Source organism: Hyperoodon ampullatus, assembly GCF_949752795.1.
Source record: "Hyperoodon ampullatus genome assembly, chromosome: 15".
NCBI classification, from domain to species: Eukaryota; Metazoa; Chordata; class Mammalia; order Artiodactyla; family Ziphiidae; genus Hyperoodon; species Hyperoodon ampullatus.
Window position 1 is genome coordinate 75,829,417 of NC_136928.1, and position 24,434 is coordinate 75,853,850.

A 24,434-nucleotide genomic window follows, 5' to 3' on the forward strand; every position below is an offset into this window, starting at 1 on the left:
GTACAACTACACTCAAAGATAGAACAGATGGTTCTTGCATGAGGTCATGAGCAACCTGAAAAGGTTGCTTGAAAATAGCTCAGCATTAAGTAAAATTTAAAAATGCTACACATAGCAAACTCACCCCAAACTGTGTATAATTTTATCTTCCATTTTTATTTTAATAGGGTGAAATTTGAAATTTTTTATGATGTAAGATTTGATGAGTCTCTACTCCTATCTTTCTTAATGTAATGATTTCATTGACATCAATCTGCTCATGCAATCAATGTATATTACATATATTTTAAAAAGTCTCCTAATATAGTTCTCAAGAACTAATGTGATGCAAGAATACTTATGTGAATCAACGAAGTTAGAACAACCCATAGCAAATAACTTTATAGCCTACTAGTGGCTTCAATTTATATGCTTTAGTGAAAGAGCATTGGACTTGGGATAGAAAACCTAAAATTTTGATCTTGGATATACACTGACTAGCTGTACAACCCTGGGAGGACATTTAACCCATCTACAAAATGAGAGGTATTAAACCAAATGAATTACAAGATTCTGATATCTTTTGAATCTCATCACCAATTCTGATAGCTTGGTATTAAAAACAAATCACTCTATTTCAGATATTATTTTTTGGTAGAAAGAACATGAATTTCTAGTTTAAAAAAAGAGCTTAAGAATCCCCTTCAAGTTAAAACAGAACCAAATCCTTTGATGTAACCATATGGTACCCATAAATCAATTTATGCTCCTAAAACTTCCTTAAAAGCTAATAAGCTTTATTGTTTAATTATAAAACTGAATGAGGTGAGAAAAGCACAGAACCTTGTTAATTCCACTAATGAATCAAATTTAAAGAACATAAAAGAGGTCAATGGTTTGATATGCAAAAATATACATTTTATTAAACTAACAGCTTTCCAGTTTTATTTCAGTTTTAAGCAGAAACATTAGAAACAATTTTTTTTAACAATAAAGCAGGAACTACTTTAAATTTCCCAATTCCCATGCAGATGACTCTATTTCATATAAAGTTTGGTAAACTGTATAATGCTTATTTCAGTTCAGGATTGTATTGTATAGGACTTAGCACATAATTTCACTAATTAATGCTGTGTTTATTATTTCTTCAGTTTTATTTTCATATGAATTTAGCTTAAACTTTGAATAATAATATAACCCAGGCTTAAATTACTTGTTATTAATAAATATTTATTAAATGCCTACTATTTACCAGAATTCTTCTTGGTGCTGGAGATAAAATATTGAAAGATCAAGCCCTGCATTTAAGGACCGTGGTTAGGTGAGATTAGAGATAAGGGAATTATAACAATGTGACAAGTACAGGCACAGAAGTAAGGCTAGAGAACTATAAGAGTAAACAGAGCTAAAGAAGGTATCCTACCTAGTGCAGGGCAGCTCCGGACGAGCAGGCTCAGCGGCCATGGCTCCAGGGGCCCAGCCGCTCCGCGGCAAGTGGGATCTTCCCGGACCGGGGCACAAACCCGTGTCCCCTGCATCGGCAGGCGGACTCTCGACCACTGCGCCACCAGGGAAGCCAAGGAAGACTTCTTAAAGGAAGTGACATATAAGCAGAGACCTCCCAACTGTGCTTCCCATCTTTTACCCACAAGGACCACCTGGGTCAGATGTCGTAGTGTTTTCACCTATTTTGACTATGTCATATGTGTATCATGGCAAAGGCCAGGATAGGAACATATACTTGATTATCTTTAGAAGTAAAAGGGTAGGAATCTCCTTACTGGAGACCAGAAGTTTGACATCAATTTCTTCGGGGGTGTTCTGGGTTAGCAGTAAATACCCCGTTTTTCCATCTAGAAAGGAAGATTTTGGGGTATAGAAAGTATATTGCGTAGCTACATCAGCATGCCACGTGAAGAGCTGTGTAAAGACAGAGGCGGTAGCTTAATGTCGGGTTGAGAAGGCGCTGAAAGCTAAGCCAAGGAACTTAAACTTCTTTAGTTCCGATGTTTATTGAGAGGGTTTACAATGTAGGCACGCGCCAGCGGAAAGAAAGATTGTAAATAAACAACCACAATGCCTTAAGATAACTGCTATAATGGAAGTATTTCCAAAACACAAAGTTAACACCAAAAAAGAGGAACACCCAAGTGTGCCCACGGGGATCAGGGAAGGCTCGCCCAGGATGGCCTTGAACCAGGCATGGGAGTGTACCCCACGGTGCCCGGGGGAAGGACATTCGGGACCCAGCGGCCTCGGCACGGCCGCCAGAGCGCGGAGCCGCGGCGGACAGCTCCCACGCGCCGGGGCGAACCGCAGGGACGGGGAGACTCCGAGCTCGGAAAGCAGGGCTGAATCCGGCCGGGAGCTTCGGATCGCTGTCCTCCTGGACCCAAAGGGAGCCTCTGACGGTGTTTTGGGAGGAGGGGCGGGTGCGACAGGGACGCGAACACAGAGCTCGCCCCCAACCCAGACTGCAAAGGAGCCAGCGGAAGGACCCGGGCGGTGCCGTCTCTCCACCGTTCTGCGGGACTTACCGGGACAACCCTTCCTCCTTGGTTTTGAAAGACGCCCTTCCGTGATTTACCAGTTTGGCCTGAATCCTAACTACTACTGTCTACAAGTTTCTAAATTTTCTCTTCTCAAAAAATAAGAAAAAGAAAAGGAAAGACTTTCTCTTTCCTTCCCCAAGCAAAGTCGACCGTTTGGCGCTTAGCACCCTGCCCCGGAAAGCTCCTGGGGAGCATTTGAATTCGGCGTCTTCTCGCCCACGGCCCCGCCTCTTCCGGGAAGTGACTGTCCCCTTTCCGCGACCGCGGCCGTACGCTCGGCTCCCAGCCCGTCGCTGTATGCATGGGTGGAACTGAAGTCGGGAGACTCCGAGTTTTTTTCACGCTCACTTAGGCAAATCACCCGCCCCGCCCGCCGCGTCCCGCTATCGCCGAGCTCCGAGCTTCTACAAGCTTTCTCCGTCCGCCCAGAGGCACTTCCGGCCCCTCCTCTTAGACTCCAGTGGCGCGAAAACCCCGAACCGCGCACGCGCGGGCGGAGTCCCCGCGGGAGGGGGGGCGGGGCGCAGGCGCGGAGTGTCCCGCGGTGGGCGCCGGGGCGGCCGCGCTGCTGCCTTCTCCCGCTGTGGGCGCGCGGAACGCCGCGGGCCAACGGTGGCCGGCCGACGCCGAGACGTCCCTAGGGTGCTTTAGCGTCCTGTTGCGCCGCGGCCGCCCCGCCGATCGGGTTCCTTCGGGAGACTTGGACTTGTTCGAGGTAGGGTGAGGGAGCGCGCCGTCGCTCTCCGTTGCTGCGGGTCCATGCCCCTTCACCGCACTCGTAGCTGGCGCCCCCAGCCCACCTGGTGGCAGTCGGGTCAGCGGAGCTGCGGCAGTGTCCAGGGGGCCCGGGCGGCCCGGCCCACGGCCGGCGGGGATCTTCGCGCCCTCTCCGCAGGCGGCACAGGTCCCCTTAGCCGCGGGAAACTTGCCTGTGTGTCCGCTGGGCTCCGCCCTCGAGCGGTTCTGGCGGCGAGGCTTGCCAATCCCGGCTCGGGCTGCGGGACCCGGCGCCCGGCCCCAATGGCCCTTTAGGCTTTGACGAGGGGCTTGGGGGTTATAAGGGTCGGGGGGTGAGGTTGGGCTCGGGAATCGGGCTTTTATCACCCGTTTGATGGTACCTCGCAAGTAGCAACTTAAGTATGTTTAAGAGATGTATGTAAATATTACTTAAATTGGATTTGTTGCTAAATGCCAGTTTCATGAGAACGCAAACTCTTCTGTACCTGGAAGAATTAAATTGTGATGTTTGGAGGTTTTATGATGTTATTTCTTTTCCCTGATTATCTCGTGGAGATGAGCTGGAGAAGAATCACTATTGGGAATTGCGGAACACAGGACTCAAGGGTAGAGAAAGGGCTTGAGAGGATCCTGGGATAATTCCTAGAAAGAGCAACTATTTGCTGTTTAAACCCTGAAGACAGAACTTATGTGAGTGCTTACTACTCTGTATATTTCATGAGGAGACGATTACAAGCGAGTGTTTTAAAGACAAGCTACTCTGGAATGTATATTCAAAAGAAAAAAAGTCCAAATTCGCTGACGGCTTTTAGACGGCTGCTGTGTAGTCTTTTTAAATGTTCACTGGCACATGCACTTGCTTGCAGGGAGTTCCATGGATACATGAGTGGAGAGGGACCATATTGAAACTACCTAGATTTACTTTATCTCGTTCTTTTACTGTGTGAAATATGCAGAGTAATAATTTCCTATGAGAATGTGTATTTACAGTTGTGTTGTTGTTTTTTTTTTCCTTGAATGGCTGTAAGTACAAAGAAGTTTGGAGATTACTAGAATATTGCTTAAAAAACATGTTTTTGTGCAAGACAGAACCAGTATTGTGTGACCTCCGACAAGTGGATACCACCTCTGCAAATTTCAGTTCGTATTCTGTAGTTGGAGAAAAATAACATGGTCCCTAACTCACAGGATTCTTAAACATGTGAGGGTGGGGGGATAGAGAGAGAGAGTTAGAGTTTTATCTCTGTACCTGTCTATAATTAGTATGAAGTATTTAGAATTGAGCCTGGCAAAAAGTCAGCACAAATGGCATATTAAAGTGGTTACAGTGAAAAACCAGTTTCATTCCCCAAAATTTATTTTACTGAGTATATTTTACTGAGTGCCTGGATGTAGAATTTTGTGTAAAACCTGCCTAAATTTTGACTGTCATTTTTAGACCTAAGTTAGGAAAATTAATCAAAGCCGTACTTGGCTTACTTTCAGGAATTAATAAATAACTCAAAATTTTACCACAATAGTATGCATTATATTTAAGGCATAATTAAATGTCACAGTTTTTTATATACACACACACACACACACACACACAAGTCCAGATGACTGAGGGTCAAGGGTAGATACTTACAGTAATGTTAGTGTTTTGGATTCACTAGTTAATGAGATACATGTTTCTCACTAAACATAGTTTCCCTGGTGACCAAATTCAGAATACTTCCTGTGGCTTTCTTAGCACTACTCCCAAATCTGCCTCTACTGCAGAGTATATTTTACTGCCTAGTGGCCTCTCTATCTCAGGAGCACTTCAAACTCAGTGTTTTCAAACAACATAAATGTATTATTTATCCTCCTTCCTTTCCAAACCTGCTCAGTCTACTGATAATGGCATTTAGTATTAAGAGTAAAGGTTGTTTCTGAAAATTAAACACAAGGTAAAATTTTATAAAGCAAGCCCAGGTTTTAATTGGCTTGAAGAGTAACATGAGAGGGACATATCACATTAGAATCCTTTATGTAGTTTTATACATTAACAAAGGATGGACAAGAAGATGAACAGATTAATATCCAATTTCACTGCCTATAAATAGTCAAACTTGGTTAAACTCAGTTCATACCACGAGGAACCTGGACGTTAAAGAGGTTTGACTTTGGGTTTTGACAACCTGGGTTTGGATCTAGGCTCTGCTAAGTTATAGCTACATAAGTCTGGGTATCTTTTAATTGAGCCTCAATATCCCCTTTTGTAAAATAAGGACAATACTTAGAAGGATGTTGAGGATTAAAGGAAAGGTTTGTACCTCTTAATCCCCTTCACTTATTTCATTCCCGACCTCTCCCTCTGGCAACTATCCATTTGTTCTCTGAATCTGTGAGTCTGTTTTCATTTTGTTTTGTTTCTTTTGTTTTTTAGATTCCACATATAAGTGAGATCATATGGGTATTTGTCTTCCTCTGTCTGACTTATTTCATTTAGCATAATACCCTTTAGATTCACCCATGTTGTTGCAAATGGCAAGATTTCATTTTTAATGGTTGTGTAATATTCCATTGTGTGTGTATGTGTGTATCACACCTTTATCCATTTATCTGTTGATGGACACTTAGGTTCCTTCCATATCTTGCCTATTGTAAATAATGCTGCGGTGAACATTGGTGTGCATGCCACTGCTTTTGTTCAAAAAATTTTTTGTTCAAAAAATCCCTTATCCTTTAAGGACTGGTCTCTTTTGCCCCTGTTCTTACTCTCTCCGTTTTGTTTGTCTTCTGTATTGAGGTCACAGGGATTTTTTAAAACACAAGTCTGAGTGTTCACATTTTATTATCTGAAGTGCTGTGCTTAGTACTTCCTAGTTTTGCTCATCTGGAATTGTTTGATGGATGGCCTAATGAGTTTTTTCACTTACTTATATTATTGATTATCTATTGCATCTCACATTACTTCATGGTATATTCCAAGTAGTGTGCTTAGTTAATTCAGTACATTAAAAATGAGGTGGTATAATGCAGAATGAATTTGTCTGTGGTGGTGGGAGAAGTGGAATTGGGAATGAGGTAAATAGTCCATGGCAGATTCAGAAGCAGCAGCAGTTTGCCTTTTTTTAAACCACTGTTTTCTATTAATAATTCCAGTTCTGTTATGACTGTTCTCACTGCTGTTAGCCCCTACTTTGATATGAATGGGAAGTGTGAATTACTACATACTTACAATAAAATTGAAAATTTAGAAATTTATAGTCCTTTGTTAAAATGCTTTTGGTCTCTATCAAATTTCCTATGTACATGCTTGCTGTAATTAACCCTTGGCGATTGATTTTTCTTCTTGAACTTTTTTTTTATTGAGAATCTGCATATTTGTTACTATCCCTGCTCTGATGGAGTTTGCTGTCTGCGAGGGGGAAATGATATGTCCCTTAATTTTAATTTTTTTATTGTAAATAAACAAATATTAAAGACCATGAAGAGCTTTATGGATATATTGAAAATCCCAGAGGAGCTTTTTTTTCTATTTTTATATATTGCAAGATATTAAAAGTATTTTTCTTTGCATCTGTTTATATGTCTCTTTAGCCTATTAGAGACAATTTTACTATTGTAACCTAAAACTAACTCTCAGGACATTCATGTGTGTTTTTAAAAATCCATTATCATTAAATTACAAAGTGATTCCTATTTTAAAGGGTAGGATCCTTCAGTGTCTGTTAGATGCAAGTTACCATGGCAACCTAACAGCAAACTGCAAATCCCAGGCTAAGCACAGCAAATAAAAAAACATCATTGTCATGTAGCACACTGTCTTCTGTCTTGTATAGAATCTCACATTCATTTTGAGGAGCTAATCACATTTACCTTCGTGCCCCTTGCTCCCCCCAATTTTACTTGAAAAACTACCATTTTCTAATGGTAAAATACTAAAATCAGTCAGCTGATGTGTCTGCTAACTGCAAGATCGTGTATTAAGCATTAATAAAAACAGTGTCTAAAAGGGCATTTAATGTTGGGAAAACCAAAAAGTAATGCATCTTCTTTGCTCTTCTATAATAAATAAATTACTGTAATTGAGAAAGGAATAGAGGTATGGGTGGGAAAGAAGGAAGTGTTGCGAAAATAATAGCCTGGTGGTATTCTAGGGAACTTAAATTAGCAACAGGCTGAAAGTAATATACATTAGTTCTTGCTATTAAATAATTTGATAATTGATTTTCAAGTTCTGACTTGTGTAAGAGATTCAAAATAAACATTAAATTATTTGTAAAAAAGATGGTGGATATTATGTAATTGTGACTGTAACACTAGTACTGTCTCAAAAGGCATTTGTTAAATGTCCTTCTTTGGATGTTAACTAATACACCTTTTAAGTGGTATTTGATTTATCATGATAAATTAGGTTCCTTATTGCCTTCAGAATAGGATAAAGTCCCAAGTTTTTTAATGTTGTTTACAACAGTTCTTCTCAGACTTTAATGTGCTTGTGAGTCACCTGAGACCTTGTTAAAATGAAGCTTCAGATTCAGTTGGTTTAAATTGAGGCCTGAGATTCTGGATATCTAATATGTTCCTCGGAGATGTAGATGGCTGCTTGATGGTCCTTGGACCACATTTTGAATATCAAGTCTACCAGTCATTCTATGGCTGGCTTCTTCTCTGCTGCCCTAACTTTATTACTGGTAGCTATGCCTTGTCATTTATGGCACTGTGTCATGGACATGCTTATAGTATCCCCTCCAGTAGCAGTTTGCCAAGTGTGGTCCAGGGATCCATGAGACTCTTTCAAAGGGTCTACAAGATCAAAATTGTTTTCATAATTATTGTAAGATGTTATTTCCCTGCTTCATTTTCATTCACTTGTGACTGTACAGTGGAGTTTTCCAGAGGTTACAGACATGTGATGATGCCGTCGCTCTGACGACTGATAGACTGTGTACTTGTGTGTTGCTTGTTTTAAAAGTTTTTCCATTTTAATTTATAATATGGTAAATATTGATAGATTTAAACAAAACCTCTTTGAGGTCCTTGGTACTTTTTAAGACACCACAACCTTTGAGAACTGCTGCCCTATGGTTTTTTTAGGCCATGGACACAAAGACTCACATCTAAAACTTTACCAGAGCTCTTTCCATAGCTTACGGTGGCTGTTCGGCTAGGGTGGGAGTTTCAGCCCCCCACGTGGACACTGCGGTGGGGTGGCCTCCTCACCTTTCTGGGCAGTGGTAAAAGGCCTCCCCGGACACCATCCAAGGGGGAATGGGAGTAAGGAGCATCCTGTTACCCCCTGTTGGGGGTGGACATCTAAGTTCTCCACCTGATGCCATCATCATGGCTCCCTACTTGACCTACACAGTCTTCTCTGAAACTAGCTTCCCCAGGGTGGAAGTCCAGGCTACCCGCTTGGCCTTTGCTGGTGTTGGGGGGGAAGAGGAAGGGCCGACAGTTCTTTTAGTGATATTTGACTGGAGTAGAGTGATGATTGTCTAAAAGTTTCCTGTCTTGTTAGGCTCCCCTTTTCCTGCTCCTTTGCGGTACGAGGGCCTCTCACTGCTGTGGCCTCTCCCGCTGCAGAGCACAGGCTCTGGAGGCGCAGGCTCAGTGGCCATGGCTCACGGGCCCAGCTGCTCCGCGGCATGTGGGATCTTCCCGGACCGGGGCACGAACCCGTGTCCCCTGCATCGCCAAGCGGACTCTCAACCACTGCGCCACCAGGGAAGCCCTCATTAGGCATTTTTGTTTTTACCCTGCACCTGTTGGTGTTTTCCCTGTTGCTGGCTTCTCCAAGTCTGGGATAGTTGAGGCAAAACAAAAACTCAGGGAACCACCACGATGTCATTCCTTGGGTCACATGGTTCCTAGCCAATCTGCCTCCTTCTTCAGAGTCATCTTATGTTTGTTTTATAGTATATAATTTTCAAGGATTTTAGCTTTACTAAGCAAGGGGAATAGGGAAAATTACATCTATTCCATCTTCCTGGAAGTGGAAGTCTCTGATTGCTTTTATTAACTTGCACTTTGAGATAAAGAATTAGAAACTGAACTCCAGCCCCACTGCATATCTCTTATATTTGGTTGTATAAAAATATATGAATAAACATGAAAATATTTTCATTAAAGAAAAACTAGGTTTGAAAAACGCAAATAACTACTATTGGAAGAAAAAAGTTTAAATTTAATTAAATAGAATTGATGTGAAAGGAGTCATGACCACAGTTGAGGATTTTACAAAACAAGGTAATTTTGTGTAGTAAATTTGAAGCTTTAAATTATCAGTGTTCTGGAAAATAAAATTATAGCAAACTTGTTCTAGGAAGATATAATGAACCTGTAATAACCAGTGTACAAAAAAGAAATTGAAATGATTTCATAAAATAGTCTCCAATATCTAATAGCTTTAAGCTTAGTTCTTTCTCACTTTCAAAAAACATTTCAATGTCATGCCAGAGTGGTGATTTCAGAGCATTAAAAAGATGGGGAGGGCTTCCCTGGTGGCGCAGTGGTTAAGAATCTGCCCGCCAATGCAGAGGACACGGATTCGAGCCCTGGCCCGGGAAGGTCCCACATGCCGCGGAGCAACTAAGCCCGTGTGCCACAACTACTAAGCCTGTGCTCTAGAGCCCACGAGCCACAACTACTGAGCCTGCGCTCTAGAGCCCACAAGCCATAACTACTGAGCCCGCATGCCACAACTACTGAAGCCTGCACACCTAGAGCACATGCTCCGCACCAAGAGAATCCACCACAATGAGAAGCCCGCGCATCACAACGAAGAGTAGCCCCTGATCACCCGCGCGCAGCAATGAAGACGCAACGCAGCCAAAAATAAATAAATAAAAATAAATATATTTTTTAAAAAAAGATAGGGAAACTACCCAGTTCACTTAATGAAGCATGCATTGTCACAATAAAACCTGTCAAATATAGTTCCCAAAGCAGTTCCAACACAGTACGTATAGATATTTGATGTTTCTGCAAAATCGGTTCTGTCAGTGTAACTTAAGAAAGCGGTGGATAAAAATTAAACATGTACGAATGTGTCTTGCCCACCCTCCTTCTCTCGCATCCCTGCTCTAGGGTGCCTGTTCTCCGTCTACTTCATGCCGTCTCTGTAACACCGCTCCACTAGCCCCCCAGCCTCCCCACACACACACACTTCAGCTTGGCTGTCTTGCCCTGCAGGTACATCAGCAAGTGGAGCTTTCCTCTCTTCTACTGAGAACCGACTTGAATCTTTCAATCCAAATGCATGAGAGAGAAAATCTCATTTAATCCACTGCTGCCGTGTACCTGGTACAAACAGGGCTGCTGTAGTATAGCACTAGGGGCACCTAAATGGGTTGAGAGCAGAGCTATTTTTCATATTCTTACATCTTAGAAATTTTTTATTCCCTATGCTGTGGATTTTTCTTTCCAGTTATTCAGCAAACAGTTATTGGGTACCTATCATTTTAGATCTCTCAGTGAATTTTTAAGAGAAAAATGAAAGCAACATTTGGAGTAGTCAACCATTTAATTTCAATCAAAGACCATCAGCTTTGACTTGAGGTGCAGCATTTATATGTTTAGAAAATCTTGATGATGTTCATTTTCTAGGTATAAATTTTATAGTATATCAGTAAAAAAAAAAAACAAAAAACAGACAATCAGCATGGGCTGTTTCTTTGGAGAAGAGTTAAGGGACACTCTTGATGCTAGGCAACACTGCTCCAAGTATGCTTCTTTGGGAAAATAATTAAAATTAGTTTTATGTGGTTCACTATTTATAACTTCTAAAAATTGGATGATTGCTCTGGAATCATTTCAGAGGCATTATGCCATCTCTATCAATAGATCCACAGTTTCACAAATAAGATCTTTTACCTTTTGTGAGCTTAGGAGTTAAAACACTTAGGTAGGCCCATATGAGTAAAAACCTTGGTCATGAATCATTCTGAAGTAAAATCAACTAGTGTAGCATATGCAGATTTTTTTTTTTTAACAAAAATTTATTATCTTATACTTCTGTAGGTTAGAAGTCTGACATGTCTGCCTGGACGAAAATCAAGGGAGCAGTAGGACTGCATTCCTTTCTGGAGGTTCTTGACTTATCTGTGTCCTTGCCTTTCCAGCCTCTAGTGACCACCTGCGTTTTTTGGCTCACGGCCCCCTCCCTCCATGCAGATGATAGTTCTACTTTTCCTAAGTAAAAATGAATGGATATAGTACTAAAGCTTAAGCTTTGTCTGTCTTATTTTGTTAAGTTTTTTAATGTATATGGAACAATCTTATGGATGCTATACATGATTTTCTTCATTGTCACTAATATTTGTTTAGACCTGATGGCCAAAAGAAAGGAAGGAAATTTCTTCTCTCCTGGAAATGCCAAAAGACCAAGACATGAAGAGCTGGATGATTTTGATAAAGATGGTGACGAAGATGAATGTACAGTTTCTTTCACTAATGGTACCTCTCCTTTGGTGAGTGCAAAATTACAATATTATGTCTTTTGATTTGCATGTTTCTCATGTCTGGTTTATATGTCATATTCTTAATTCAGTATCAGGAGCTGGGTCTCTGCAGAGGAAAAGTAATATGAATTTAAAAAGCTGAGATAAAATCATCTCACTAATTTTGAAGTTTATGTTAATGATTAGAAAAAACTACTAGAGAAAACAGTGAAACAAGGAGCTGGTTCTTTGGAAAGATCAATAAAATTGACAAACCTCTACTAAGATTGACAAAGGGGAGAAAAGAGAGAAGGCACAAATTACTGGTATCAGGAATGAAACAGAGGATATGACCACAGACTCTGCAAACATCAGAAGGATAATAAGGGAATACTGTTAACAACTCTACACACATAGATTCACAGCTTAGATAGAGTGGACCAGTTCCTCGAAAAGCACAAACTACCACAATTCATTCAATATGAAATAGATCATTTTAATCACTCTGTAACTATAAAGGAAATTTAATTCATCATTTAAAAACTCCCAAAAAAGATATCTTCAGTTCCAGGTTTGATTGGAGAATTGTACCAAATGTTCAGGTTCAGGTTCAGGTTCAGGTTAGCATTCAGGAACAATTCTTAGACTTAACATCAAATGTACAAGCCATTAAATGAAAAATTGATAAATTGGACCTCATCAAAATTAAAAACTTTTCTTCTGCAAAAGACCCTGTTATAAGGATGGAAAGTCAAGCCAGGAGAATATTTGCAAATCACATATCCAACAAAGTTCTAATATCTTGTTTGTATAAAGAACTCTCAAAATTCAGCAGTTAAAAGCAAATAATCCAATTTGAGAATGGGCAGAAGACATAAAGAGACATTTCACGGAAGAAGAGGATATACAGATGCAAATAAGCACATGACATGATGTTCAGCATAATTTGTCATCAGGGAGATGCAAGTTAAGACCACGACGAGATATCACCGCACACCCACCAGAATGGCCAGAAGTTTTTCAAAAGTGACAACACCATATGCTGGCAAAGATGCAGAGATGCTGGATCATTCAGTGGTGGGAATGTAAAATGATATAGTCACTCTGGGAAATAGTTGGGTAGTTTCTCTAAGAAACTTCACATGCAACTCTATCATATAACCCAGCATCTGTCACAGAGAAAAGAAGATTGATCTTCACACAAAAATCTGTACATGAATATTCCTAGCAGCTGCATTCGTAATAGCCAAAACCTGACAATCCAGATGTCACACAGTGAGTGAGTAGTTAAACCTGCTGAGGTACATCTATACCCTGAGATACTACTTAGCAATAGAAAGCAGTGAAGTACTGATACAGGCAAAAATGGATAATTATGCTGAGTGAAAGAAAAGCCAGTCTCAAAAGCTTACATTCTGTGTGATTCCACTAATATAACATCTTGAAATGACAGTGTTTCAGAAATTGGAGAACAGATAATTGGGCCAGGGGTTAAGGAGGGGGTGGATTGGGTGGGATGTGGATGGGGCTCTAAAAGTACAACATGAAGGATACTTGTGATGGAAATCTTCTGTATTGTCACTGGATCAATATGAGTATGCTGATTGTGATATTGTACTGTAGTTTTCGAGATGTGACCTTGGGCAGAAACTGGGTAAAGGATTCACAGGATCTCTGTATTATTTCTTACAACTGCATCTGTCTTCAATTAGATCAAAATAAAATGTATTTTTAAAAAGTCTTCAACCACGATTTCCAGTATTCTGCTCATACAAGGATGTAAATGTTTTCTGCTTTTTAATAAGCTGGTGTCTAGCAGAAGAGAGCCAGGGATTTTTTAAATAAATGACTAAAAAGGCTGGAGACGTTAAGTGTTCTTTAAAATAATTTGGAAGGTTTGGTAAAATATGTTTGATTTATTTTCATATTTTTAACTATGAGGTCTGACCACTGTGTGCCGAACATTTATAAACCTTCTCTAATTTAATTATGACATATATTCGCAATATGAGAATTATAATTACATATCCTCCCCGTAGTGGGGGACATTTAGCAGTGTCTGAATATATTTTCGGTTGTCACAACTAGGGTGGGGGGAGAGTGCTACTGGCATCTGGTGGGTAGCAGCTAGGGATGCTGTTAAACATCCCACAATGCACAGGACAGCCTCTCTCCAACAAAAAATGATCTGACTCAAATGTTGGTATTGTCCGTATTAAGAAACCTTGATACACTTATTAGATCCTATAAGGACTTCAGAATGAGTGGTTAATCATATAAGGTCTCCATTTAATATCATTTACTCATTGATTAAAGTTAACATTTAAAATTATACTTTCTGGGCTTCCCTGGTGGCGCAGTGGTTGAGAGTCCACCCGCCGATGCAGGGGACATGGGTTCGTGCCCCGGTCCGGGAAGATCCCACATGCCGCGGAGCGGCTGGGCCTAGTGAGCCATGGCCGCTGAGCCTGCGCGTCCGGAGCCTGTGCTCTGCAATGGGAGAGGCCACAACAGTGAGCGGCCCGCGTACCACACACACACAAAAACATTATACTTTCTTTAACTTTTTTCATTGGTAGCACTGCTAATCTTTCTCTTCTAGCAAATGATTAGTTGATAGTAGTGAGTGAATTTGATTGTTTTCTCTCGTTTTTTAAATTAATAGACAGCAGCAGAAGTTGGAATAATTGAGAGTATTCAGCTCAGAAACTTCATGTGTCATTCGATGCTTGGACCCTTTAAATTTGGTTCTAATGTCAACTTCGTTGTTGGCAATAATGGAAGTAAGTGCTTTGCCTCCTTCTTATTCGACTTTGAACAGTACGTTGAGATCAGAATGCATTAACTTTTTAAAATAGGTGACTACTAGTGCTGATAAATCTCAGTTTTAGACCTCTGATTTGTGGTCATGAATGTTTTCAGGATTGCCTGTCAGTCTGCCCTTGAAGAAGTGAGTTAACTTTAGGCTCATTATGCAACAGGGATAAACATTTCCTGCTTATTCTTCTGAATAATCTATGTACCTTGGAATTCATACCACAGAAGAGCAGGCAAGCTATCCTCATTGCAACTGAGGCAGGCCTGTGTCTTATATCTATTAAATGTTGTAAGAGCGTGCATAAAGTGCCTTGGGAATCCAAACTTGAAAGAAACTAATCCTTCTGGTTGTGGCCAATGAAAGCTTTAAGAAGAGGTGGTATTTGTGGTGGTACTTGAATAAAAATGAAAGATGCCTTAGATCTTATTGGGGAAGAAGAAGCTGAGATGTTCCGGGCAGAGATTCCTCATCACCAAAGGTTGGGAGGGGTAGAAGCAGATGTGTACGGAGGGAGGTGAACAGTCTCATAGGGTTTTGGGTTTTATCATATCATACATGGTAGGGAGGGGCGGAAGCATACACTGGAGAATCAGTTGTAGGTGATGTTGTGGAGGATATTGACTGCCATGATACATATTTGGGGATTTCGTTCGCAAGTCCGTGGGGAGGCAGTTAAAGTTTTATTAGAGTATAGAGGTGACATGGTGAAGATTTGTGAAACAAACTGGCCACATTGTAGAGAGTAGAAGGGGGAAGACGTAGGAGTTAGACCAGTTAGGTAGCTTTTGTAGTAGACCCCCGCCGGATGTGAGGTGTTGACTGCTTGGCTGAGCCAGTACAGAGGGAGAGGAGCTTGCCAGGGTCCACGACTGGTGGCCGTGCTAGGACATGAAACTAGTACAGGTAGCTCCACAGTCTGTTTAGTTGTTGCTCTTTGTTTTCCCTACTCTGTTCGGTCAAGAGGAAAGTATTTTCAGAAGGAGGGAACAGACAAAGGAACCAGAGCTACGGGGAAGTCAAACAGGACAAGAAGTAAAGACAGACTGGTGGGTTGGTTCTGGGTTAGATCTTCACTCCTGAAACAGCGAAGTTATTAATATAATGCAAGTGGTGGAGGCAGTGAATTTGGAAATGAAGAAAAAGGAGAGAGTTAGGATAGGGACTTGAAAGGCATTCCAGGAACTAAAATTGGGCTAACCAGTGTGTACTTTGGTTAATTTGGAGTATATTGTGGAAGATGATGAGCTGATAAGAGTTGATTAATTTGGTTGATTGTGGAGTTGAGAAAATGGTTACCATAATTGTTAAAGATTTTGGAATTTTAGCTTGTGATATTTTATGTCTGTTAGGGTAAAAAGAAGTATGCTCTTCAAAGAGCTAACAAATGAATAATATTCAAATTAGGAATAATAATTGTCAAAATATTATATAAAAACATTGTCTATGTGACTGATCATTTTTTCATATTTAAGCTCATTCATTCAATAAATATGTGAGTGCCCATTATGGGCTAATATTGGAGATAAAGCAGTGAATAAAAAACAACAGTCCTGTCCCTCTGGAGCTTGCATTCAAGGTTAAAAATAGTTTCTGGCTTCTGAGAATTTATGGAAAAAGTAAATTTTAATTAAATTAGGATGTAAGGAGAATTAGATGAGTTAAATGTACATGGGTAATTAGAAAGATAAGTTCATTTAATAGGCTGATGGGCCAAGATGACACAATGAGAGTTTTAGGTTGGAAAGGTATCAACCATTTTTTCCATTTCCTTATTAGTGGCAAAGATTAGATTCCTGAAATGTACTGATTTTTTTCTAATAGCAGCAGCTAAATATTTCATGATATGTACAACTTTTTGTTTGTTTTTGGCACTGGAAGAAAATTATGATTGAAGTACAATGCTTTATTTCAGTAATTTTTTTACATCAAATTGTAGGTGTCAGACTTCTCTTTTCTCCTTCTAATGAATGTGATTTCTTCAACACCTCTTTCTTTAGGTGGGAAGAGTGCAGTACTCACAGCTCTCATAGTTGGTCTTGGTGGAAAAGCAGTTGCTACTAACCGAGGATCTTCCTTGAAAGGTTTTGTGAAAGATGGACAGAAGTAAGTGTGTTTTCTACGTGTATTTTTCAGTTCTTTAATAAGAAGCAGCTTCTTTAGAATCCCAATTCATGTAGACATGGTAGGAAATGAATTGGCTTCCCGGAACTGGAGCAGCGATATCATATCTTTTCATTCCTTTCTCTTGCCCCCTGTTGCCAGCATAGCCCACTGTTGCCTGTTCACCTCTCCCGACAGGATGCTTGTGTCAGTTAGTGCCATGTGCCTGCCCACTAACACTCGTTTCTGTTACCTTTCTGGAAGAACGAGCAGTGATAAATCTGCCTACTTCTGTTTAAAGGAATATTTATAAATATGGGATTTTGCTGGCTCTTGACCCAAACCCAGCTTCAGCAAGTCCACGTCGGTATGATGTGGGCTAAAGCAGAGTTAGTGACCAGCCCAGGTGTCCCTAAACACAATTTCTGCCTCCAGCTCTAAGAATTTCAAAAAAGTATTCCATCTGTCTCTCACTGTATATCCTTTACTCAGGGCGTTCACCAGTGAGCTTGACTTGAGGACCACAGTCTCAAGTCTCTTTGGGGTCCATCTTGACCCTTGGTGAATGGTCATATAACAGCCCTCTGTGGCTTTACATTTGTATTTCTTTCTGTTATAGTTTGCCATCACCTAACTATATATTAATTGCTCAGTTCGCATCATCATAGACTTGTGACCTTTTGCCCATTAGGAAACTCTCTTCAGGCTGATCTCCTTATTCTTTTTAATTCTGCCTCAGAAACCTCTGAGGGATCCTCGTCTCTCCCGACAGCTGCACGTCCCAGACTCCATCATACCAGCTCCCAGAGACACGCTGCTCCCGCTGCCCATTCCTCTTTCACACGCCCAGTGCACAGAACTTCTGGAACTTTGATAATTAACAGTGATACCTTTTTTTTTTTTTTTCCCTTCATGTAACAGACTTTCCTCCTGCTCAGTGTTGTATCCACTTAACTTACCCCATTGTCCATTTTATTTCTAAAAAATAGAACGCGGACGGGATGTGAGTCAGGATTACGGGTTTTTTATGTATCTGTCAGAAACCTTGGGAATCTTAAGCCTAAGCCAGGGTTCCAAGTTGACTCAGGAGAAGGGAAGAAAAGATACAGAAAAAATCATTTTCTGTGCTGTATGGCCTTGAAAAAGAACTGTTTAGTAACAATTCTCCAGCTTATTTTCTGTCTCTCCTTACCTTACTTGGGCGCCAGCCCAGCAAGGTCTTCTCTCCCACAGTCTCCAAACAAAATTATGGCTGAAGTCAAAAATTAGTTATTTTAACACTTTTAAGGTACTGGTCTCAACTCTGCTTCAATTCATTATACTGAACTCTACATTTCTTAGTTGTCCAAATAGTTACCTAGTCTGCCTAGCTAGATAACACATTGATCTTTCAAATAGAAGCCTCAGGAAGAAATTTTTTTTCCTGCACCATTAAGTGTTTTATGTCTCAGTTAAAGATTCTAAATGTTTTTTCCAGATGGGAAGTAGCTGGATCAAAGCAGAAACTTCTTTCTGAGATGTGTCCTTGGAATAGCATTAAAAAAAGAAAGAAAGATAAAGGCTAGCTTACACAAATCACCAACTTTGAAGGACACAGCTGCCTGTAGACAGGAACATTAAAATATTTTAAACAGTTAATAACAGTTCAAAGCTTTAACCTGAGCTCAGCCTCCTTTTTACTGACCTCGTCTAAAAAAATAGCTAAAATGAGCTTTTCCAAACCCATTACTATTCCTCTTGTCCTCCCCTTCCTCAGTTAAAACATTTGGTATCTATAAAATTTCTTTTCTTTTACAGTCTGATTCTGTCATCACTTTTTTACAGAATCAGCTCATCGAGCTTTTCGGTTCTATGCTGCATCTAAAATCTGTGAGGCTATCCCGTTTTTCCTGAGGAATGTCTCTCAGTCTGGCAGGGGTTTGAGGTCGTCCTCAGGACTGTGTCCCTCCCGCACATCTGAAACAGTACACTCTCCATTTGTGACGCCTGGGCTCGGGGCTACCTTTGTAGAGGGTTTCAACTCCTCGCTTAGAGATGCTTGCCGAATATGGTTAGGAGAAGCCAGACGACTGTGCCTGGAGGCTCTTTCCTTGGCGCTCCAGCCTCTGATTATCCACTGAGGCTTTGCAGTGAGTGGTACAGGGACCGTGATGGAATTCTCCCTTGACCAAGGTCTCAGACCCCTAGCTATTCAGGTTCGTCAACAGGTTCAGTTTACTGTTCCCTCCCTCGACCTTCCTAATCCTAGTCCTGGTGGCACTGGGCTCTTTGCCGCAGGCCTGGTTTTCACCTCAGCTGCGGTGTTGGGCGTGGGTTATGGGGGGACAAAAGCTCCTGCTCCTGCTGTACGTTCCTGACTTATTGGTCAAGGTTACAGAACTTACTGCAGATGAGCTGGCCACCCAGAGAAGGAACAGATGCATCCTGCTTTTACATGACTTTTCCCCTGTTCCTTGCTCCTCGTGCCCATCAGTGCCTGATGCTACCAGTCACCTCTGTGCAGATAGGTTCTCCTGGAGCCAAGAAAGCAGCCACATCCTTATGGTGGCGCTGCTTGTGTGTGTTGTCATTCTGAAGGAACTCTCGGTGACAGTCTCTCTTCTCACTAAAGGGTCTCTTTAATTACACACACTGGGCTCTATGGCTGTTGACCCCAATTCAGCAGCAGTCACATTAGTAGGTGGGGAGACAGCAGTTAGTCTCAGCTCGGTTATCCCTGTCTCCTTGTATAGGTTTTTTGAGCAGTTGTTGTGAGGGTTTTTTTTGGTAAACTTTAATTTTTTATTGTATTTATTTATTTATTTTGGGGGGTATGCGGGCCTCTCACTGCTGTGGCCTCTCCCGTTGCGGAGCACAGGCTCCGGACTCGCAGGCTCAGTGGCCATGGCTCACGGGCCTAGCTTCTCCGCGGCATGTGGGATCTTCCCGGATCGGGGCACGAACCCGTGTCCCCTGCATCGCCAGGCGGACTCTCAACCACTGCGCCACCAGGGAAGCCCTTTAATTTTTTAAATAACTTGCCTCTCTTATATTTACTAAATTCATATGGCAGTAGGATACCAGTGCCTCCAAAGCTCTCACAATACTAAAGATAGCTTTCAAATGCAAGGAGTAGCTAGGAAGGAAAATAACAAAGTAGATGTTTGCTAATCAAGGGAGATGTCACTTTATTTTTAAAATGTTTTCATGAGGTACATTCACTTAATACTAGGTAATCATACTAGTTAATGCAATAAATATTGTTTGCTCCATGTTGTAGGCCAGCTACCCTTCCCCTATCATATACTTTAGTTAATAGTTTTCAACCTTGGCTGTTCATTAGAATCAACCCAGAGAGCTTTCAAAAATCTCATTGATTACAACTTTTCAGGAGCATATCTGTCTTAATTAGGTATTTCTGATTAAAAACACACACTCCCCCAAACCACTCAGGGTAGCTTTAGAAGAGGAGATTTATCATAAAGATGCAGGGATATATATGTCTTGGAAACTTCAGTGAGGCAGCGTAATTGGATCTCATGAGTGACCAGGACTGAGAGACTCAGAACCAAAGATCTTCGGTCTCTAGGTCTTTCTTTCCTGTGTCTCTGGCTTTCCTTGTGTCTTTGTCTCCAGGCCCCTGTCTCCCTCCCTTCCTTAGCCGGGTGTGTGCTGCAGCTCTTCCGCCACGCCGCCTCCCTGCCTCTCCTCAGTGGCTGCCCTCTGTGCTGTGCCCTCCTCTCACCCTCTCCTGTGACAGGCATGGAGGTGGGTGAGTGTGTTTCCCTCTCACTGCCTCTGGAGCGTGTGTGCTCTTTCTTATTCTTCAGGGCTTTGGTACTCTGTGTCTTCGTGGGCAGGCGTTTACGTCTTACTGTCTTGGTGTGCGGGGCTGCGCGTGGAAGGAAGTGCTCTCGAGTTCTCTGATTCACAGCCGGTATCTGTGATTATGTGTCTCTGCCAGTCTGTCCAGGTGGTTTCCCGAGAGCTTATCTGCTCTGTGCTCCTGCTTCTCTCTGTCATCTCTGCAGGCTTTATACTTGTTCATCAGAATATAATGCCCCTAATTGGTTTCTCTAGTCCCAGAGGCCTCAGAACTTTGTATCTCCAAGGAATCACCACCTTTCCATCTGATGTGTCTTGATTTGAGTTTGTTTTAAAAACTTGTGGTTTTGAAATAATTTTAGATTTACATAAGTATTGCAAAGATAGTACAGTTTCCTTACAGCCTTTACCCAGTTTCCCTTAATGTTGACACCTTAAACAACTAAGGTACTTTTATCAGAGCTACGCGGTTAACACCGGTACAATATTATTCACTAAACTACAGACCTTACTTGGATTTTACTAGTTTTTCTTAATTTGAATTTTTAAAGAAGGGAACGTGGCACAGTTAGCATTCACTTTCTATATTTAGCCCAATCTGTGGAGGGAGGGATGGGGCTGATAATGGTTGCTAATCCATCTTTCTATGAGGGCACTTGCACAGAAGTACAGGGGCGCAAGAGCTGAGCACCCTTCAGGGTGTCTACCAAGTGTAAGTTTACAGTGAAATTCATCTTGAGTATTTTTACCTACATTTCCTGCAAATAGGAACAATTTTGGGGTATGATTACTCCAAACTGATGAAAACAAGTTTATTCTGTTAAATATATCATTTAATCACCAATTAAAGCAATTTTGCGTTAAAGGACTTTAGCATTTTGGGCAGATATTTATATTAACCGGAGAAAGTATTATCTGGTTTTATGTTTAAGGAAATTATAAGTACGTATTTATTAATGCCCTTCATTAATTTTTTTAAAATTTTTCTACAAAGTCTTATTTGAACAGAGGTTAGAGTAGAAAAATAAAGATGGATTCTCCCCCCCCCCCCCGTAATATGTTAAAATATACATGGCTATAAATGCTTCAGACGTCTTTAAAACTTTAAAAATGTTTATTTTGTAATACCAATAAAACTTTAAGAAGCTTTGAGATTTAGTTTACATCTCTTGATATCAAATACTAAGCTTTTTTTTTTATTGCCAAGTAATAGAAGAATTGAAGTTGTTTCCCTTGATCCTAATTTTCTTAGAAAATATATAACTTCACTTTAATTCTTACTGCATTTTTCTTAGAGGCCTGCTGTCAGGATGATGCTTTATCATATAATTTAGCATAGTCAGGCAGTGTAATATTGATTATACATAGCGGTTGGGAAAATGTGTAACTTATCTACATTATGTGAAACAACCAAAACTTAAATGGATTTTGTGCAAATGTATTTCTGTTGTGGATAAAATAGTCAATTATTTTTTATAAAGTTTCTCTTCTTCTCAACTTCGTTGCTTGGTATCTTTAACATTATTCTGTAGTAGCCTGTCAGCCATCAACTGCTTGTATAAAGCTGCTTTTCAAATGAATTAGCCAAATTTCTTGGAGGTTTTTAAAATTATGGTTACCTAGTGTTGTAATTGCCCTGTACCGTCATGTGACTTAGCTTAACCTTATTGCTTTAGCTCAGCAGATATCTCAATAACATTAAGGAACAGAGGGGATGATGCCTATAGAGCCAGTGTGTACGGTGACTCTATAATTGTGCAACAGCACATCAGCATGGATGGAAGTCGATCTTATAAACTGAAAAGTGAAACAGGTTTGCTATGAATTTCTCTTTATTTCATATAAAGTATTAGTAAACATCCAGTTAAAAAGAGTTAAGTGATTGTGCTGGTATCATTGAGAGGACACTTCTCATCTCTTGAAACTGCTTTCTTGCAAGAGGATTGGTTGGTTGCATATATGTATACACACACGTATATATCCGTACATAGTTGTTTTACCACAGGGCATTCTACAGCAAAAGCATGATTAGCAGAATTTGGGTCTGTTTGAAACAAGCTGTGATAAGTCATTTTGATCTCACTTGCAGACTTCCTTTCACCCCCATAGTTTCTATCACATGTGGAAAGAGAAAGTTAGCTAAAGGTAGAAAAAGACATAAAGGAAGAGGAGGTGGGTGTGGAGAGTTACTAAAGAGACAGATGAGAAGGAAAAGGAATTGTTTAGCTACAGGAAGAAGAGAAGCACCTGCCACTGCATTTGTGTGCTTCTGCCTCCTGCATACTTGTGTCATAACAAGTGTGTCACCCCAGTTCATTCAAATGTGTGTATGTGCAGTGGTACCTTTCTTGATGACATCAGGAAAACTAGTTAACATTTATGTTTATAAATAATTGCTCATTTTAAAAAACATACTATTGCCCTAGAAACAGTCTGGTCATTTTGTGTTTCTCGTAACTAGGTGCCGTGGTTTCCACTAGGAAAGAAGAACTGATTGGAATTCTCGATCATTTTAACATACAGGTAATTGCTAAGTTTGCGTTTCAGATTAATAAATACAACTGGTTACTTTTTTGTGTGGTTTCATTTGTGGTGTGGAAAGAATTTAAATGGCCTCATATAAGTAAATTGACCACAGGACAAATATATTTAACTATGGTTAGTGAAGTTCCTTAAGGCTTCCTAATTCAACAAGAACCTTCAATATATAATATAACGTCTTTAATTTGACAGAACACACAAGAATATCTTGTCTATACTAGTATGTGCCAAAAATTATGTTAATAAAATTTATGTTATAAAGTTTCTTTGCTTTCTGCTTTCCAAGTCAGAATAGCATCATAGTTTCCTAAACTCAGTTGCTAAATTTTTGTAGAAAGGAAGTTTACTCTAGCCATATAAAGAAAGCGTCTCTCTATGTATTTTGGAGTTATTTCATCATACCTATAGGAGACAAGACTTGAGTCCATTCTGCTAAGATACTTTGACTGAATAATTGGAAATGGGGCTCATAGAGTCCTATAACATTAGCACTGGAATTGTCTTTGGAGGTCATCTAATCTGGACCCTTTATTTTGTAGGTGAGAAACTGGGAGCCAGCAAAAGTAAACTTGTACTTACAGTTGTCTAGGCACGGGTACTGGTTGAGCCTGCCTTGGGATCCAGACATCCCTTTTCATTCTAATGCTCTATCCAGTATCACCCTACCTTATTCCAGGATTACGAACACCAAGGGTAGTCACCAAGGAAAAAGAATAATTATGAGTATGGGTCTCTTTCCCAGTTTGGTTTAGAACAAGTTGTCCAGAAAAACTTTCTGTAATGGTACAAATATTCTGTATTATGGTGTCCGATGGGGTGGCCACTAGCTCCTTGAGCACCTGAAATGTGTGACTGAGAAATCAAATGTTTTATTGTATTTTACTTAAGTGTCAAATGCTGCATGTGGCTAGTAGCTTGCATACTGGGCAGCACAGGTTCAGAAAAATAATTAGTAAAATCTGGAGAAAAGCAGATACAGCAAATAAATTTGAGACTAGAACACAGGTCAATTTGTTAAGCAAAATCAGGAAAACCAAAAGTTAGAGCGTATGGACTCACAGGTGTTGGGAAAGTCTCGAAGGGCATCCAGTGTAGTATCACACTGCATGCTTACCCTGTGCACAGTCTCCACCAGATGTTCCTTCAGCGGGTACTTGAGTGGGTAGTAGTGGGGAAATGACCTCTGCCTGAGGCTGCTGATTCCGTCTGTAGGTGGCTATATTTATTAGAAAGTTGTTGTTAATGGGAAAAGAATAAAGTCAGTTTCTCTAAGCTCCCACTTCCTTGGGGAATATAAAATACGTTTCTTTTCTTTTGAAATATTTAAAGATTGTTATAACTCCATTAGTCCTCTTCTTGTACAATTCAGTTAACTAAAGGTTCAAGTTCATTGATCAAAATACGAAAGGTCTAGAGCTATACTTACTGAGTAACCACTAACCACGTGTGATGGATATTGAGCCCTCAAAATGTGGGTAGTCCAAATGGAGA

The 24,434-nt window shown here is 40.6% G+C and overlaps 1 protein-coding gene across 1 annotated transcript in view; it reads left to right on the forward strand.

Annotated features, from left to right (window-relative positions):
- The first annotated feature begins 11,569 nt into the window (after positions 1–11,569).
- SMC6 (structural maintenance of chromosomes 6) overlaps positions 11,570–24,434 on the forward strand; it is a 60,475-nt gene continuing 47,610 nt past the window's right edge. The window contains exons 1-5 of the mRNA XM_079721521.1: positions 11,570–11,710; positions 14,346–14,463; positions 16,496–16,601; positions 22,079–22,215; positions 22,864–22,925. Of these exons, the coding sequence (XP_079577647.1) occupies positions 11,573–11,710; positions 14,346–14,463; positions 16,496–16,601; positions 22,079–22,215; positions 22,864–22,925 (561 nt within the window). The 5' untranslated portion in view covers positions 11,570–11,572. The remainder of the gene's footprint in view (positions 11,711–14,345; positions 14,464–16,495; positions 16,602–22,078; positions 22,216–22,863; positions 22,926–24,434) is intronic.